The following is a 19,063-nucleotide window of genomic DNA, read 5'->3' as shown; positions in this document are numbered from 1 at the left end:
CCATAAGGAATTATGTCAAAAATTATTGTCTCACACGAAGGTAGAACTAGATTCAGATTATATTTACGTAAGCACAGACCTGGAAAAGCTTACTGATACAAGTGACAAGGTCCCTTCCAGCCCAAATCATCCTAGGACTCAACTTACCTTCTCCTGATGAGTAAGGTAATATCTGAATTTCCACACCAAATCCTGCTCCTCATACGTTAGTTGCTTTGTCGGTGGATAACTCACTATGATCTAATTGATACATAGTCAGAAAGTGAGTTTAAAAATGTGAACAGGCATAATCAACAAGTTAACAAAGTATACTGTGAGAAAGCACAACACTGACAACACACAAAAACAGCTGAGAAAAAAAACCAAAACTTTCCAACAACACAAAGTTATGGCATCATGGTGATGCTCGTCAGTTACATGGTTGATTGAATTGACAGTGCAGGCAAACAGAGTTGCTTTAAGTGTACCACTCACACTCACATGACATGAAAAAAATACACATTCTTAACCTCCCAAAATGGTTAAAAAAAGAAAATTAACAAGCACCTTGTGTTCCTGAGTTGGGCCCTTCTAACTAAGCACTCTTAAGAAGCACGGAAAACATTTCATTCATGATTTTCTATAAACTGAAATTAACTGCATTTTCCTTAAACTGTCTCCATATATTATTACCAACCTACCTAATAAAATTGAACTTAGCCATCATATGACTGACTTACATTAAGCTGATCTCGTGTAGTTGCATTAGGCTTCAGGTCATGATCAGAAGGTCCACTTCTTAAACTTCGAGCAAGTTTGTGATGTTTACTTTCTACTAAATTCTCCTAAACGCAGAGGGTAAGTCAGTATTTATAAATACTAAATTTCAGACAAAACTACTATTGAAATTAAACCATCCAGTGAAGACTCACAAGTCTCTTGAAAAATGCATGGCAATAAAAATTCAAATCTAAAAGTACAGCATCTTATGGCTTTCGTTTGTTTGTTTTACAAAAAAACTCCTTTAATAATACGTGGAGGGTTGTTGGGAGTTTTGAGTGTCTGTTTCAGTTTATGACTTAACATTAACAAACTCCACCTCGCCTTTCAGTGAATTGCTGCAAAATGTAAGCGTTTCAGTCAACACATCCGTGATTGACAGCACTCAAACGTGCTAGGCACTTCATAAACATTTTCTTTAGGATGATGTTTGCAGCATAAAGCTTTGTATGCAAGAAAAACATCTCAAAAACTTGTCCCACTGTTAATACCATGTTAGCAACAGTAGGAGCCACAATAGGAGCCACAGTGCCATCAAGATTTCAGCAGCCAAGACAATTTCCAGCATTGTCAGACTTGCTCTTGCAGTGTTAGATTACACAGTGCTCAAACAGTGTTGCCAGTACAAGCCCACTTACATTAAGGTTCCCAAAGCTGCCAATACCAGTCCCACTGAATTGGCATCCACAATAATGGAAATCTTTTCTAGAACTGTACTTAGGCACTGTCTACATGAAAGACAACATACAAGAGAGTGCAGGGAGAAAATACTTTAACAGAGGAAGTCACCAAGAGTTACCACACCAGTCTCTAAATTCTACATTTTTCTTCTTCAGCTCCCTGTTACCTTCCCACCCTCTGATCTCTTTTGCCAACAATCCCCCTTGTCTGCTTTCTTACACCTCAGAAGCAAGCACACTAGGTATGGAAAGGAGGAGGTGAACATAAGCACTAAATCAATTATTTTATTTTAATTTAGCAGCAGCAGAAAAAGAAAAAAAAAATAAAAAAAACCACCAATATTTTGCAGCTGGTCAAATATGTCTTTCTACTGGAATTTTAAAATACTTAAGATGGCAAGCTTTCATCTACATCTATTACAAGTTCAATAGTAACTCTAATACAGATGGCATTACATGGAGCATGCTTACCATAGACATCTGAGGATCTGGAATCTTAACAATTTCAGGACTTGTTAAAATTGGAGATGACTCATCACCATCCTGAATGACAAAAAGTTGAAGGCATATTAAACACCTCCAGTTTTAGGGAAAAAACATATCATATTAATGCACTGTGAACTCTACTACAGTGAAAGAATGATGCAACAGCTGACAGTTTTAAGAGGAAAAAAGAAAATAATAAACAGATTATTTTCCTTGTTTGTCTTTTTCCCAGATGACAAACTATGTGGCAAGACAGATGGAAGTTCACCAGAAGAGATGCGGCTTGACAACTCACTACTATGCTGGCACACAGGTGAGTGGAGAAATTTGCCACTATTGTCACATGCGTCCTCTGGAAGTGTGAAGAGAAACAAAAGAAAGGTCTGCAGTTCCACCAAACCCCAACAATTTCCTAGGAAAAACCACCACCTTGCAGTGGTATCTCCTAAAAGTTCAACACAGACTAATATAGCAAGATATATGTGACCCTATCTATCAGAGGTTCTACATGCTTAGAGTCTAATTAGTGAGCTGCCTGAACAATGGAAGAGAGAAGCTAAAAGATTCCTGTTTGAACCAGACACAAGAAAAAAAAATTAAAAGCCTGCCACCACATGACAAAACTAGCAACTCTGTCTTCCAGACACACAGCAGCGTGGTTTTGTGCTTTTTAACCTTACGAGGGTAAGTAAGCATTAATAAAAGCTATGAAAGAAGATTTCATTTAAAATACAGAATAAAACAGTCAAACTCAAAACAAAACGAGATCAACATAGTATATGTGCTCTCCTATATTTACACTTAGGCTGTTTTCATTTCTTTTGTTGTAAATTTCAGATCAGAATATTTTTGACATACCAACACTTCCCTCAGTAACAGTTTGGAGGTAACTTGCTCAGGTTTCTTTCTACCTCCACCCTCTTTTTTTTTTCCTGCTTTTCCAATCACATATGCCTCTTGGGACAGCTTTACTTTTATACTTTTCAGAGACAGCTTTCAAAGGAGAGGTTGTTTCAAGAGGGAGAATCATTAGTCACTAACATGATACATGAGTTAAAATTGCCATTAACCTCCCAGGAGAAACATCTTTTTTTCCAGCTACATAAATTTTGTGTTGCTGACTACAGTAAAATATTTCTTATTAATAAAATGCTTCTTCAGAAAGACACTTTTAATTGCATTTACTAGTGTCCTATCCCTTTCTGAAGTAACAATTTTGACAAAAGTCAAAGTAAAAGCAGTAAGAACACACTCATCCTTCCTAGTTAAGGGAAATAAACATACAGTCTTGCCTGTGGCTGGTGATGGTCACAGAACACAAGCAGGCTGCTTTTCTCATTAGTCTTTTTAAAAAAGCATGCATGCAAACATTGAAGAAGCAAATTTTCTTACAGTATCTCTGCTCTAAATGCATACTGCCTCAATAATGAACTTAGCTCTGACCTCACTGCACAGAAATAACAGTATCAAAGTATTTCCATAATAACAAAATATGCTGCACCACTAACAGTAGACTGAACAGAGATGGAGTCACAATGCCAGATCAGCATTCACACTGCACTGTGCCTCTGCCATCTCACCGAGCAGAATGCTCAGATCATGTTACTGTAGTTTCATAAAGTCTAACTATATAAAAACCAATGAAATTGTTGCAGGTGGGGGGAATCCTTCTTTTCATAAACACATCTGATGACAGACCGATTTCTACCTACCAATTCTTTATTTTTCAATTCAAAACTATAGTAAGGCTGCAATCTGACTTTGCCTTTATAAAAACAACAAAGGATTCCAATGTCCCAGCGACAATTCTCCACTCCATTTAGAACTTTCACATGAAAACCCTGTATGAAAAACTTGACACAGGAGGGGATTCAGTAGCAACAAGCTACTAAGTTGCTACTAACAAGCATTCAAACTCTGCTGAGTCATTTATAGCATCCATGCCCCATGAGGATTCTCTAGGGATAAGCAATAGTAACACCCATTGCTGTATCTTTCCCTCAGTGGGAAAAAAAAAAAAAATCAGATACATTCACTGTACAAGGAAAGGTTTCAGACTGGTAAAAGTGGAGCACATACCCTACAGTTAGAACCCTGTGGCAGCCATTCAAAATTCAAAACACACTAGGATGAGAATGACAAAAGCACTATTGCCTAAAGTTTGCTTACTTACAAAACAAAACAAAAAAAAAAAAAAAAGAGCATGACCTTCCAGTGTGTCATGTCCAAATGTTTATAAATGAACATTAAGGAGTTTTTTTCCAAGACTAATGCTAAAAGAATGATTTGTACGTTCATTGCTGGCGACTCTTTTAGGAAGCTCTCAAAAGAATCATGACAATGACTGTTTATTTTAAACTCTTTCAGTGCAGTCAGATCATGCTGAAGAGTGAAGCTGACAAGTTCTACCTGTTCAGTTCAAGCACCAGGAAAACCATTCCTAGTGTTTCATTGCATGACAGAACTAAGCCTTAAGCTCAACCAAAACTTGCTGTAAGAAGTTTTTCCAAGTATTCATGGGAAAAATTACTGTGTCAGGAGTGAACATTTTGAAACAGACTGTTTAATGAAATACTCAAGATGGCACAATGGCGTTAGTTCTACTGTGAAGGATGTCAGCTGTTTAACTACCCTTCTGTAACTCTCTGTTATATCTTGAGAGCATCATGTGCAGCACCACAACCCTGACCATACAAACTTACTAAACCAGTGCCTAAATTAGCACATGAATTTGGACAAGTGAAGCCTTTTGAAGTGTCTTTCCTGATTCATGCCCATGTAGCCTGCTTTAGTTCATGTCATGGAAATCTCAGAAATCCCTGACATCCTGCAACTGCCAACAACCACGTGGGATGTGATGAAAGCCAGCCCTGAGCACAAGAACAGTCCCTGAGTGAATCTGCTCCTCTTGGCTGCCACACTTGCCTAGCACAGGCAGAACCTGAGATGACCTGCTATTTTGCCACCACGAAACAAAAGCAACCTCAATACTAAACAGCACTAACTTGCTTTAGACTGCAGTGTTACAGAGCTCTAGAGGTATTTCACTACAATAAGGTCAGTGTGTGTGACTTTATATAAATATGAAGAGTCCATTTAAGACAGTCCACAAAATTTGCAGAATTTTCCAAACCAGCAACATTCTTGTGTACTTGCCTGAAAATCAGTTTAGTAAGGAGGTTCTATTTATCTTATTCTTTAACCAAAACACCATTTGAAGTAACACTGATGTGAACCAACATCTCCCCCACAAGAAATAAATGGACAGACAACCAGTGGTGTAGACACTACTTTTTCTTCCTTTAAATCCATGAAAAGGTCTCTGATAATCAAATTTACTTATCTTTTTTAATAAACTGGATGTAGCAGTGCAATCATTTACCCAAAGACACGTTTCTCTTGAAACCTGCACAAAAATACATTACTGATAAATGCTGATGTTATTTGTGCTTGGTAAGTCACACTGAATTTCTGCCTAAATGGAGAATCAGAAGTGATGCTGTCATTACTAGCAGACCCTATCCTTCACATCTTGAACGCTGCATTAAAATGAAGTTAACACAGAACATGGGAAGAGACACTGCCACCTCACTTCATTGTAATTGAATGTCGAGTCAAAGAACCTCAAATTCTATCAGCCCCTGTTTAACAGGCTAGTTCTTCCTAAACACTCGAAAACAAATATATCAACAGAACTGTGACAAGTAATCTCCACTTGGACTATCAGTCACAGGCAGGTGACAACAGAATCTTCTTTCATTATGCGTGGTGCACTGGACTGGTGATGCCCAATACATAGACGGCAGACTGTAATTGGAAGCATGACAGAACTGAGAAAACAGGCACTAATTTATGTACCATTTCCTACTGCTGTCAGAAAGGGGTCAAGAACTTGTTGGAAAGCTACTTTGTATCAACAAATGCATCAAACTGCAGTTAGTTATAGCTCTAATATGTACTATTACACATTCAATTACTTTATTTCTGCAAGAGCAACGAGTACAAGAAATCTGTTCCACGCACTTTTAATATGCTTCAGAAACATCTATGAAAAGAAAGATGCATGCTTGGAGTCTCAATCTCCTTTCCTGTATCATGCACATCTATAAAACCACAATGATGGAAAAAAAAAAAAGAAGTCATGTGTAAATCAGGAAGAATTCATCTATAATGGCAGGCTGCTGGAGGTAACGGAGAAAAATCATTTTTAGGAATGTCATGTTCATTTATAAAAAGAAAAGAGCCAAGAGGACACAAACACACATGCTCATATGTTTGCACCTGTGAAAGGTATAGCATATCCTCATGTAAAAAGACAGCTGTTAGTAAACAGTTCCAACATTTTGATCGTATTCTGCTAGGCTATCCAGACAAGTGTTTCCTTGATTTCCACAGAAGTAAATTACTTCATTTTGTTAATGGGGAAATCTGATACATTGTAGGTTTCATTGTGATTTGTACCTTAGGAGAGTTTTGCAACAGCACAGTCCTCTACAATTGCTGGTTCTAGGATATGCGTACAGAAGCACTATGAAAAAAGCTATTCTAAAGGTGAAAAGATTTTGAAATGTGTAGAGAGGTCTCACTGTCAACTACAGTCCCCAAAAAGAAATACTAAACAGCTAACCTAGATAGCTGCCTAAGACACACTTTCACTAAAATTACCAAAATTCACCAAGAAACTAAACTATAACAAAATAACAAAAAGAAAATCAAATCAACAGTCCCACACGACAAAACCCAAAAAAAGCCTCAACCAACCAATGTCCTAAGAAAACACTCCTGAGAGTCAAAAAGCACCAAGTCTTAACTTGAAACATATCAAATAGTTGAAGCAGATTCTGATCTGTGTCTTCTCAGATTTGTTTTTTTTAATCCTGCTTTTTGCTATTTGTTACTGTATTTTTCACTGCCTTCTTCAAGAATTTTAAATTAGATCACAGCTCTTTCGGTCCAGGCCAACAGGTAATATCATCACATACACAGAAATACTTGTAATCCATTTTCCATTATATTAACATTTTGTGTACTGAATTAAGCTTTTTAAAATTCTTAGAATAAATGCTGCTAAAAGTTAGTGCCTCTGGTCTCAAGAGCACTCCAGTTTCTTTTTCCACCTTCTTTCTCTCTCCCATAAAGCTGTACTATTAAGTAATTTTCTGACTTTTTATGAATCTAAACACGCTGAAAAAATTAAGAAACTCTTTTCTTTGAAACCAGATTATAGATACACTGCTTTTTCCATCTCAGTGAGTCTTTCGTCATACACAGGTCCTTAAAGAGTACTGATAATGCCTTCCAGTATCACACTGATGTCTGCGAAGCTCACTGATAATCCTCCATCCCATTAAATTTTAACTTACGAAAAATAATGAGGGCATTGCTTTTCAGATCTGTTTCATGAAGAGCAAGAAAAGATACAAGACATTCCAATCCAGAAGTGTTTTACTTAATTACTCCACCGCATTTTCAGTATGGAAGACTAAACTTCTGTATTTGTTCATTTTACAGAAAATGTTCACCAGCAGAGCTTCTGTGCAAAGTTTTAATAACTCATCTTTTATAAAGTTACCACTCAATACAGGTACATTTCTTCCTGATCTAAGTCATAATTTTACATACCGCTACCCTGAAAGTACTGCTGGATGACTGAAGGAGCTATAAATCAGAAAGTTTTTAATCATTCACACTTGTTAAATTCTGTAATCTTGAACTCTATTACATAAATGACTGACATCTGCAATCTTGTTGCATCTACACTGTTTGATTTGTATGTACATAAATAGTTGCCACTGACAGCTGTCTGCTGCTACACTGCAGCAGAATATTTCATCTCAGCAGAAAAACCCATTCATTTTAGGTGCATATGCTGCTTTTTAAAGACAACCATAAAGCCTGCAGAGCACATACCTTTTCATAGTAAACTATTCCATATTCTTTATCATCGCACTTGACGCAACGGAATTCAATCATCAGGTACATAAAATTGGAGCTTCGTTTTTCCCTCTGAGGAAAGAGCCACCACAGATGCGTATCATTTATTGCAGGGCATCAATCATAAGCATTCTCAATACAGCAATTGCCCTATTTCCTTTGTGCTGTAACTGATTAATTAGGTTATCAGCTGTTGTAGCAATTATTTAGTTAATCATTTCATAGAACTACTTGAGACCATATCGCCTCCTTCCTGACATTCTTACTACCTCACATTCCCACTTCATAATACACATTCACATTTAACAGACGAAAACCTATTTTCATCAGCAGTTTCCAGCTGTGGGCTAAAGGTATTAAAAAATGCAATCCGGAATAATCAGATGACCACTGGGTAGTTGGTGTTTGCTTTTTTTTTTTTAAACTAAATCATTACCCATAATTATGCACACCAAAGAAAAAAACAGAAGACATGGAAAAAGCAATTTTTTTAAACCAACACCATAAAAGAGACAAAAATCAAACTTGGACTACAAGATTATATTTCCAGCTTATTGACTTTCACAGGAAGATTTGCTCGTGTATGCATTTTTAAAAGCTTTACCTAGAAAAATTTGAGCTTAGAATTTTAAAATCTAGATGGGAAACAAGAAAAAGTTTAACAATGAGTAATTTCAGTTCATTTAATGCATTCACAATGGCTTGACTTTCCACCATAGGCAAAGCGGTTCTCTATTTAAAGCACAAGTCTAGGAATTTTTGTTTTGCTGTACTTTTACTGTCAGTGAAGAGGAAAAAAAAAGAAAAAAAAAGAGGAGAAGCTTATTTCTAAAAAACATCAAAGTATTTGTGACATTTATAAAAACACAGATTTCAGTTAAAAAAAGAATCTGATTTCCAAAGCTTTAATTACAGATAAGACAACAAAAATCTCAGCAAAAACAAAAAAGAGTTCTTTGCTGCAAGATGAGTATAACAAATTAAACAGTTTGAGCTGATTGTGCCCAATGAGGGTTAAAATCTCATTCAGGCATTAAATTATCAGATTATTCTCTTTTTTTAAAATATCCATTCAAATCTTACAAATGTCTTTTCTCAGCACTCAAAGTTAAAAAAAATAAAGTTGAACAAGTCTGAAGCCAAGGAACAGGTCATATGTCTAAAAAGCTTCCCATCACAATCTAAATCCTAGAGCTAAGTTAGTCATGCCTAACAGTGTTTGTTCCAAGCTGTTCCAAATTATTAATAAAGTCTGTCTTCCATGATCAAGTTCACTTGAAGCTGAAAACAGGTAAGACAGCTATGTACCATGGTGGATGAAACACTGGACGTAAGCTGGCCACGTGCACAGGCTGCCCCAAAACCAACTCTGTGCTGTGCTGCTCTTCAGCAGGGCGGGCAGCAGGTCATGAGAGGGGACTCTGCCCCTCTGTGCTGTGAGACCCCACATGCAGAGCTGCATCCACTTCTGGGACCTCAACACAAAAAGACGTGGACCTGATGGAGGGAGTCCAGGAGGCTACTAAGATGCTCCACTGCCTGGAGTGCTCCTGCTGTGGAGACAGGCTGGGAGAACTGGGGTTGTTCAGCCTGGACAAGAGGAGGCTCCAGGGCCTTTAGAGACCCTTCCAGTTCCTAAAAGGGACCTGCAAGAGAGCTGGAGAGGCACTTCAGACAAGGGCATGGAGTGAGAGGACTTTACTGTGAGGGTGCTGAGGCACTGGCACAGATTGTCCAGAAAGATGGTAGAAACCTCATCTCCGGAAATATTTAATGTCAGCGTGGACGGGGCTCAGAGAATCCTGATCCAATTGAAGATGTCCCTGCTCACTGCAGAGGGGTTGGACTAGATGGCTTTTAAAGGTCCCTTCCAAACCAAACTATTCTGTGATTCTCATTGGTGCTAAAGTAAAATCAACTTCAGGCTTCCAAAGAATTACTTTTTCCTTTATCATATGCACTAGCGTTTGAAGAAAAGTAGGACAAGCAGTTAAGAGTTAGTCTCCTGAACAACTGAAGGTTCATATTAGCAAGATAAAACCCTCCAAAATTCCAAATCTGATGTACAATGACTTACCTCATTGATCATTTCTATTTCTCTAAAGGTGAGTCGGTCCAGCCAGTCCACCTTCACCATGTGACCTTGCCGATGAGACTTGGTGAGCTGCATGAAAAAAACATGATAACAGCTAAATTGCTCAGTGCAAGAAAAAGAACACAAAAATTGCAACAGAGACACTAATATGAAACCAGAGGAAAAAAATAAAGGAACTGAAAAAAACCTCACCTTGTACAGCATACACATAGTAACATAGTACACACCTTGTAAACGGACAAACCACAACATAAAAATAAGTCTACTATCTAAAATACCAATCCCAGCAAAGACCATAATAATTATCCAAGCAGATCACCTTTGCATTTTTAACATAGCAAAAACAGGAACATATTTTTAAACTAAAGTCATGTGAGAAAGACATTCCATTTTTTGTATTACTATATTTCATACAGTAAAACTCACCAAGCCAAACAAAACTAAAGTATTTCAAAAACTATCCATATTGAATAATTCTGCCCTTGTCAGCCTTACCTAAACAGGTTTCCAGACTGGGTCTATAACTGCATCAACTGAAGATCTTAGAGCAAGTCACAGACAGTTTGCTCTCTCTTTCTTTCAGTCATCTGATAAGTAGCTCAAGTTTTATTGCTAAGTTTACAAATTGCTGTAGCAACAGCAAGGAAGTTGTTTAAAGGACTCATTAAGAATGGAAGATAAGATGAGAGCATACTACTTGCAGTTTCAGATACACTAACACAATTGTTTATGAAACATCCAGCAGCAAACCACACAAATGAGAAGATCATCCCTTCAACTCCTAAGAAATCACGTGTTCTTCAAAAGAAATCAGTAATTATTGCAGAATGCAAAAGATGCAGAGGGACTAGAAGACATGAAGTTCCTTCATCTCTCAGAGAAATCAGTATCTGCCTAGAAAATAGCTAGCAAAGAGACCCCTCAAATTTATTCTTCTTAGGGTAAAGTTTACAACCATTATTGCATTATAACTTTGTTCTGTGGCCAGCCTGCCCACCCGTGAGTATCTAAATGGGAACAGGCCATACAGTCACACCCACTGTCACTTCTTGCCCAGCTGTGGGACAGGCAATATACAGAGACCTCAGAGAGTAGGAATGGAAGGTATTGGACACAGGAGAACACAACAGCAGCCTGCTGCTTCCACACAGAACTGGAGATGGTATTAGTACAAAAAAACAACAAAGAAGATTTAAGACTTGGCATACACTGGGAGATGTCCAGGTTGCAGTCTGTCAGATATGTGCACTAGACATTTCACAGCTCAACACTAGAGGTACACCAAAAATAAAATTTACTATTTTAGTAAACATAAAGAAAATAGAGAAGTAAAGAGTTTGCACCAATTGTACTGCTTCGTTATTCTCTCTCAAATACCCACTAAACTGATGTCTTAACAGTACAAGCACAACTATGTTGGGCTGAAGTCTATCTAACCAAAGTCTTGGGGAAAAAAATTTGGTCACAAATTCTTAGTTCATTTTCTTGCTCACTGCACTAGAGAACAAAGAAAATAGAACTAATATTGTATGTTTCAGAAGAAATTGATTAATATTTTAAACCTCTAAACCTGCCTTATAGAGGAAAAAAGTCATAATACAACAATTTATTAGGTCTGCATACAAGACCTGGAAGATCTGTGGGCATAAAGATACACATGAAAAACTGTTGTCTTGGATTAATATTTAAAGCTTAAAATAAGAGAAAAGCTAGTGTATCCCCATGAGGGAAAGAAGCATTCATCATCTGCTACTAAGTAAGATGCATCCCCTTAGATAGTATCTCAACATTATCTAATTTCATTCAGCCAGCAGAAGGTGTGAGGGAAATGAATGGATCAGAAAGAACTTAAGAGTACTTTAAGCATAAGTAGAATAAATTAACACACCACTCACAGGAGAAATACCTTAATGTCATTAATGTTGGAGCATGATAAAATATTCCACTCTCTTCCCATTAATATTCCTTACTATACAAAAAATCTGCATTCACAATGCTTCCAGAATGCAAAGCCATGGCTTTTTCATCAGTAGCAATTTTACTAGCAACGTTCATGTGTTCTGTGAGAGCACAACCATATAGCACCTCAACATGAAAGGAGAGACTTGCCACAGTATCAATTATTTAAGGCAAAAGGATGCAACTCCTTGACCAGCCAGACACTGGTTTTATATAAATTCTGCGTAATTATAAAAAACACATACAGACATAAACTCAGAAGCATGTCAAGAGAAGAGTTATCTTTTAGATGGAGAAAAGATCTTTTACAAGCTCTTCTCAAAAGTTACCTGTTATCTGGAGGAGTCTAGTTTGGGCTCTGGTACCAGATATCAATCAATAGCACAACACTGGACGAGTCTGTTCAATAAACAGAAAAAAAACCAAACCAAGAACAACAAAGTCCACACAAACTCACCCTGTACGTACCTAGTCCTAGTTCTTTTACCTGTATTTAAATATACCTTCACAGAGAGTAGTATGAGGAGTCATTTAGCAACTGATGAGTAAGACACAGAAAAACTGAAGCTGATTGTGTTTGAACAATGGCTACTTAGGAATGACACATCACAAGAACCTCATCTGCTGTGTAAACAGCTGTGCAAATGAAAGCTCCCATAGACACACTACCCAGAAACCCTACTAATTTCCCTAGTGTCTGACGGTAAAATGTTTTTATAAAAAGGAGCACAACAAAATATCAGTGGAAACACTCATCCTTCAGAAATTAGCATCTCCCAAAACAGCTTTCAGAAGAATGGGGGCAGTGATGTTATTAGCTTTCTGTTAGCCATTAACTACAACTCTCAAATGGGATGTGAGAGAATTCCCTCCTATTCCTCAGAGGCCTTGAGCCATCATCTTCCAAATGCAAAAATAACAGGCTAAAACAGAATGACCTATTTTAAAACTGAAGTAGTCTACTTTATTTGTGCTTTTTGAGCTAGAGAGTGTGAGTGGTAATGTTTGCATAACAACTAACATGAAAGGGATGGCGTACACTGTCAAAGCCTTTCTCAGAAACCCACTGCATCCATCATATTACCATGTGATGAACTGTAAACAAGACTTGATCTTTAGTGTCTGTCTACAGAGATTCCTTAGGCCAGAGGACATTTCTTCTACTATGATCAAGAAATGGGGAACCACTGGCTTTAATAAGCTTCCCATTATAAATTCAATGAAAGCTACACTAATAAAACAGGGACCCTAATGAAAGTTAGTTTACTGCTGTCATAAATCTCTAAATGAGAAAATGGTTCTATCTTTCACTGGGAGTTGCACAAAGGTCTGGATAAAACCTGGGAGCCAAAATTAAGAAGAAAGCTCACTGAGTAAGTGGACTGAGTAGTTTGGAAAGCTTAGGGTAAGCTTACCTGAATAATCAGAGATCAGCTAGTAAAACCATCCAGTAACTAGCACACTCTGATCAATTCCAGTAGTTTTGATGGCAAGAATATACTCTGCCATCAAAAGCTTGGAGGCAAAAATACTAACATAAATATTCATGAGCTTAAATGACTGAAACTTGGGTTAATTTTTTCAGTTTTATTCAAGCTCTTTCTAACGTAGAGGTATGTCACACATTTCTGAACACTACACCAGACAGCCTCAAAGTTAATGGATGGCTTCTGAAAGAAACCAGACTGTCCTCACAAGTTACTGTTAGGAGATGTTCTTATTAAACCTGATGAATTTTAGCTTTAAGCATCCTCAAGGCATATTCATGTTTTAATTCTTTACAAAGAATTCAAATCTTAAGTTGTTCCAACAGAATGCTGTGTGTATTAGAAGGTACTTAAATGTCCCCTTTTAAAAAACACTTCAGAAGCAATTAAATATGACCTGCTTTACTCCTTTGTATAAATCCTTTGAAACACCTAAATAACCAAAGAAAGAGAGCTCTCATGTGAGAAAGCAGAAAGGAAGCTGTCTTCACTTCACTCCAGTGAAATGCACGCTTGTCACATACATTTTAAAGGTTACTTGCTATTCCATTACCTTTGCCAAGCGGCTCATTTGATCTTCAGAGACTGTACTGCTGGTTCTCCCAGGAGTTTTGGTGGGCTCTGAGCCATCAGCTTCTACGTTGGGCCAGACTTTCAAGTCATGCATTCCTTGTCGAAACATACTGCAGGGAAAAATGCAGAATCACTTCAGTAAATTCAAAATAATACAGCTGTCAGTAATCAAAGTTCAGCAGCAGCTGCAAGAAAATGAAGGGGCTTCTTTTGCCAAAACTACAAAATTGCATAATTGAACTCTACTGCAAAAGTGCCTTGCACCTTGTGCCCTCTACAGCCTTTATTTTACTGGAACATGGAGTTTAGAAGAAAGTTGTGAAGCCTGAGATAACTTACTTGGCAAGTGGAAGTAAAATAGGTCACTCCCAAAGTCAGTGGGGTGGTACAAATGCAAATTGAGGAGAAAACTCAACCTTCACAGTTTTATTATTTGTAATGAAGTGTTCCTCTTGTATTCTTGTATAACGAAAGTATTCCTCTTGACTTGCAAATTATAATAGTAACTCTATGTCAGCCACTATGAAAATAATCAACTAAAAAACTACCTTAGTTGCATTTGAAGATCAATAAAAATAAAGCAGCCTTCTGAGCTGCCAAACAAAAAAAAATATATATACCAAGCAAAAAAAGCCACAACCGTCCACACACCACTTTCTCCACCAATGCTTGAACTTGAATTGATAATTGAAAGCATGCAGTGAACAGAAATTTGCAGGGTAACTGACCACATCTTTTCTGTGCAAAACGCTGCTTCTCTTGCATATTTGAGCTGATCCACCCATAAAAGATGCCCCAAGAAATAAAGTGCATTACCTTTGCCAACAAGAGCTGATCACCTAACTCTAACAAGTTCAGGTAAATACAACTGATAGGAACATTTTAAAAAGTAAACCATTAAAAATGAGAAATAACAATTAGAAAGACTATCTGATCTTGAATTTACACTTTGTGGAATACTACTGCAAAGGTTTTCATTTACAAACTACAAAATTCAAAACAGTTTTGTTGGTTTTTCTCCATCTACTTCATCCAAGTCCCACATGATGGAAGTAAGACTTATAAATGAAATTTATTTTTATCTTTTTCCAGGTACTGTGCTCTAATGCTTTAAAAGCTCCCAGCAGTCTTTGGGGCACAGTCCAATTGATCCAGTTCAGTTTTTTGCCCTAAGGCAATGTCATTCTTTTTTGTCTAAGCAGCATTCTCAATGAGAGAGATACAACCTCTCTCTACAGTCACTTTCTGCATTCAGGCATCATTAGAGCAGCTTTCCTAATGATTATCTAAACTTTTCCTGCACTTCAGTATAACCTTATTACTTCTCATCCACCGGCAAGACAAAACAGGCTATTTCTCCCCATTTTCCAACACTAAGTACATATTAGAAAAATGTTCCTACATTCTTTTTTTCAGCCTCACTAGGTTCAACACCTCCTCCATCACACCTGTTTGCTAGATATTCAATGATACAGACTCCCAGTAGTCAGAAACTTAAGCTTGAGTTGGTTGCAAAGAACAGAACATACCCCAGCTGAGTGGAAAAAGAAAGGATAAGAAAGGAAAAAGGATACAGCAGTGTCTCTGATGCACATACTTGTAAACTGTTCATGTAGTCAATGTTGTTTGCACATTTTACAAGAGCACGACGATGCTGAACCACACAAAGCTAAAGAATCACTCTAAACTACAAGTCTCTTCCTCTGTTTTCCTCAGCAGCTGCTCCCCACTCTGTATGTGATAACAATCAATTGCAAAAAAAAAGTACCTGTGCCGCATAATCTTCCTTAGACCACAACCTATTTTTCAGTCACCTTTGCACTTAGGCAAGATCCTTTCAAGGTACTGTTCACCTTCCAGCACACTTATAATCATTCCCACCTTAGTCTTACCATCCACAAATTTACTGAACACACCCTCTATTGGATCACAGCTTTGAAAGGTGCTGATTTACTGAGTGACATTTTATTCCCTATAAATAACACTGCTTTCACAGACTAATTGCAAGCCAATTAAATAAACTGTTTTAAGTAATCAGTACTGGCATCCATGCATTACAAGGGTGTAGATGTGATTTCAGCACTTGCCATCTTAAAATCCAAGCTTGTAGATTGTAAAAAAAAAAAAAAAAAAAAAAAAAAAAACCACAAAAAAAAAACAAAGCCTAAATTTGGTGTTTTACAAGAGAAGACTTATTTCATACAACACTGCAGCAAGTGTGAAATTACACTCAGGAATAAATGGAGCAAATCACCTACGTATCTTGATTTTTCAAACGTGGAATTGTTAACCTAGTTTACAAAGGATTCAAAAACTTAATCCCTCATAACCCCTGCTACCTTACTATTCACAGGTGAGCTTCAGATGTGCACCAGAGAAGAAAAAGCAGTATACCCATATTTTCCGAAGAGCGAGACCGTTGTTCCTCCCACAGGAATGGCTTTACCAGGTCCATACACATCCCAGATGGTCAGAGCCACCTGAGCATTGCGAGGCAAGTCTGGATACTTCACAGGCAGTTTCAGCCACTCGTTCCAGCTGCAGAGAAACACTATTTATTAGTCACAAAACTTTAGAATTCAACTTACTCTCTGTTAATTTACACAACCCAGATTCTCCTCAGAGTAAAAATTTCTTAAGGCAGATGGACTGTCTTCCTGTGGGCTTTAACCATACAAACACCTGTCTGAAGCATGAGTAAAAGGCTACAGACCAAAAGAAACATACTCTGGCTTGATGACTGTGTAGCAAGGATCAGGCTGTCAGCAAACAGCATGAAAATGTGCCACTCCAGGCCCCAGAAGTTACTTAAGCAGCAAGACATGCCCAAGCACACAAGTAGCAATTTTATCGCTTACCCTTTACACAAAAAGGTTGGTTTTGTGCTGTCAGTATAACACTAACCATACAGACACTTGAAGAAACATAAGCCATTTTGTAGAACACAAGAGAAAACAAATCTTTGTGATAGAAACAAAAACTTGATGCCCCAGTAACTAGGAGGAATATGAAATAAAAGGCAAGTCACTTACTTCCATCTAGTGCTAAAAGCTTTGTAGGAAGTTCTAACTGGAAGAGCAAGAGGCTTCCCTTCTGCAAACACCTGGCAAGTTACATACAAGTCAGAACAGGTCTCCTGGTACAGTCCCGAGAACTTCAGCATTGGATCTTCTAAGAGAGCTTTGTAGCTTTTCTGTTCTCTTTTCCCTTCCAGACTTCCTCTATGGGGGAGAGGGCAAGGGAGGAAGAGGAAAAAAGAGAAAACACAAATAAACCCAAATTTATTCTATCCATAGTGGAAATCCTATTGCATTTCCGTAGCTTATATTTAAATTACCCAGTTCTGAGGCTATTTTCACTTTGCATTACTTGCTGGTAGTGAAATCCAAACACCAGAGAGGAACTTGGGATGTAAAATGCTGAGCAAACACAAACTGTATTATTGCTGTACTGATTTAGGCAGGGGTGGGGGGAAGAGCAGGGAAGGCAAGAATTACTTGTTTGTCTTTTAAATGGAGGTAACTTCTAGTACAACCTGTGGATTTTCAGACAGCCCTTAAGTAGGGCAACAATAAATGAGATTACATGTGCTGCTACTATTAAAAAAGACAAAATAAACATCAGATTACATGTGCTCTGAACACTATTCGGGAAAAATAAAACAAAACAGCTATGGTAAGTAAATCTTAATTTTTAATATCTATGAAATGTATGACTGAATTTGGGAGTCAATCATCTCTCCAACCTACAACAAAATAAAGTTCACTTAAGCAGATTGTTAAAATAAAATCTGGTTAATGCCTTGCAACACTTTGCTACTGTTAACAGGAACTGATGGAATTTCTCAGGCTTCAGCTATACCACAATGAAAACAATCATGCACATTAGATATCTGACTGTGGATGCACATCTTAAAACAAACAAAAAAACACGGAACTGTAGTGGTGGTGATGGGAAAACATGTAAGATCAATCTTCCACCAAAAAAAAATCTATTTGTTTCACAAAACTACTTCAGAGTAAACAAACAAGTTACTTGCAAGGAACTGGCACTGCACATTCTAAGGATGACATACACTTCTCTGTGCTAAAATAAAAAAACGTTAGTTATAATTTTGCTTGGTGGAACGAACTGTCAAAGAGGTCACATGAATCTGGCTCCTGATGGCACAGAACGATCTGGGCTGGCAGGGAATTTAAAGACGATCCAGTCCCAACCCCTGTGATGAGCAGGGCCACTTTCCACTACCATCACCTGTTCAGAAGTCAAACAACCCTGAATACGCTTCTCCAAGTTAGTTTGACAGAAAAGTGGAACATACTTTAACACAGCACCATTGGGTGCACTACATTTTAGAATCAGCATCCCTCCTACACAAAACTTCCCATTGCTGTGATGAACAAAAGTAGCTTAAAAAACAAACCAAAAATTACACCACTGTGTGGTAACTCCAGCTTCAACAAAAGTGCTTCCGCATGCCCAGGTAGGAACATATTTATGTGCTGCACCACCTGGATCTTCCTACAATAAGGCACCCCACTAAGAGCACCGTGCTCTCACAGGAGCATGGAAGCAAGCAGCAAGAGTGTCACCAGTTTGTCTCCTTCCCTTAACACTGAGGAGCGAGCTCTGACGCCGTGCTGGCCTTTCACTTCCTGAAGGAAACTCATCGGAAAGAACGGGAGAGAATATTTACAACAGCATGTAGTGACAGGACAAGGGGGGATGGCTTCAGACGGAATAGCTCTAGATTAATTAGAAAAAAATTCTTTACTATGAGGGTGGTGATGCACTGGCACAGGTTGGCCGGAGAAGCTGTGGCTGCCCCATCTCTGGGAGCGTTCAAGGCCAGGTTGGACAGGGCTTGGAGCAACCTGGGATAGTGGAAGGTGTCCCTGCCCATGCAAAGGGGTGTAACAGGACAGGCTTTAACGGTCCCTTGTAACGCAAACCAATCTGTGATTCTATGACAGGTGAGAAGCTATGGGAGCCTGCACTGACAATTGCTGTCTTACAGCACCTGAGGACACGGGACATCTGACACGCGCTCGCAGCACAGCCCCAGCCCGGTCCCTCGCCCGCCCCGTCCC

The 19,063-nt window shown here is 38.2% G+C and overlaps 1 protein-coding gene across 4 annotated transcripts in view; it reads right to left on the bottom strand.

Annotated features, from left to right (window-relative positions):
- PIK3C3 (phosphatidylinositol 3-kinase catalytic subunit type 3) overlaps positions 1-17,213 on the bottom strand; it is a 65,028-nt gene extending 47,815 nt beyond the window's left edge. For 3 of the 4 annotated variants that reach the window (XM_008643021.2, XM_017746623.1, XM_017746622.1), the window contains exons 1-8: positions 17,006-17,213; positions 16,368-16,511; positions 13,954-14,083; positions 9,937-10,023; positions 7,836-7,931; positions 1,911-1,982; positions 720-824; positions 148-240 (exon numbers count right to left, since the gene is read on the bottom strand). In XM_008643021.2, coding sequence (XP_008641243.1) covers positions 148-240; positions 720-824; positions 1,911-1,982; positions 7,836-7,931; positions 9,937-10,023; positions 13,954-14,083; positions 16,368-16,511; positions 17,006-17,136 — 858 coding nt within the window. In that variant the 5' untranslated portion in view covers positions 17,137-17,213. Of the gene's footprint in view, positions 1-147; positions 241-719; positions 825-1,910; positions 1,983-7,835; positions 7,932-9,936; positions 10,024-12,242; positions 12,265-13,953; positions 14,084-16,367; positions 16,512-17,005 lie in introns of those variants that run through there. The other variant, XM_017746624.1, reaches the window with a different exon arrangement.
- Positions 17,214-19,063: the final 1,850 nt, after the last annotated feature.

Source organism: Corvus brachyrhynchos, unplaced genomic scaffold, assembly GCF_000691975.1.
Source record: "Corvus brachyrhynchos isolate BGI_N302 unplaced genomic scaffold, ASM69197v1 scaffold139, whole genome shotgun sequence".
Taxonomy (NCBI): Eukaryota; Metazoa; Chordata; class Aves; order Passeriformes; family Corvidae; genus Corvus; species Corvus brachyrhynchos.
Note: the sequence above shows the minus strand (reverse complement) of the source record. Positions and strands in the feature narration are given on the sequence as shown.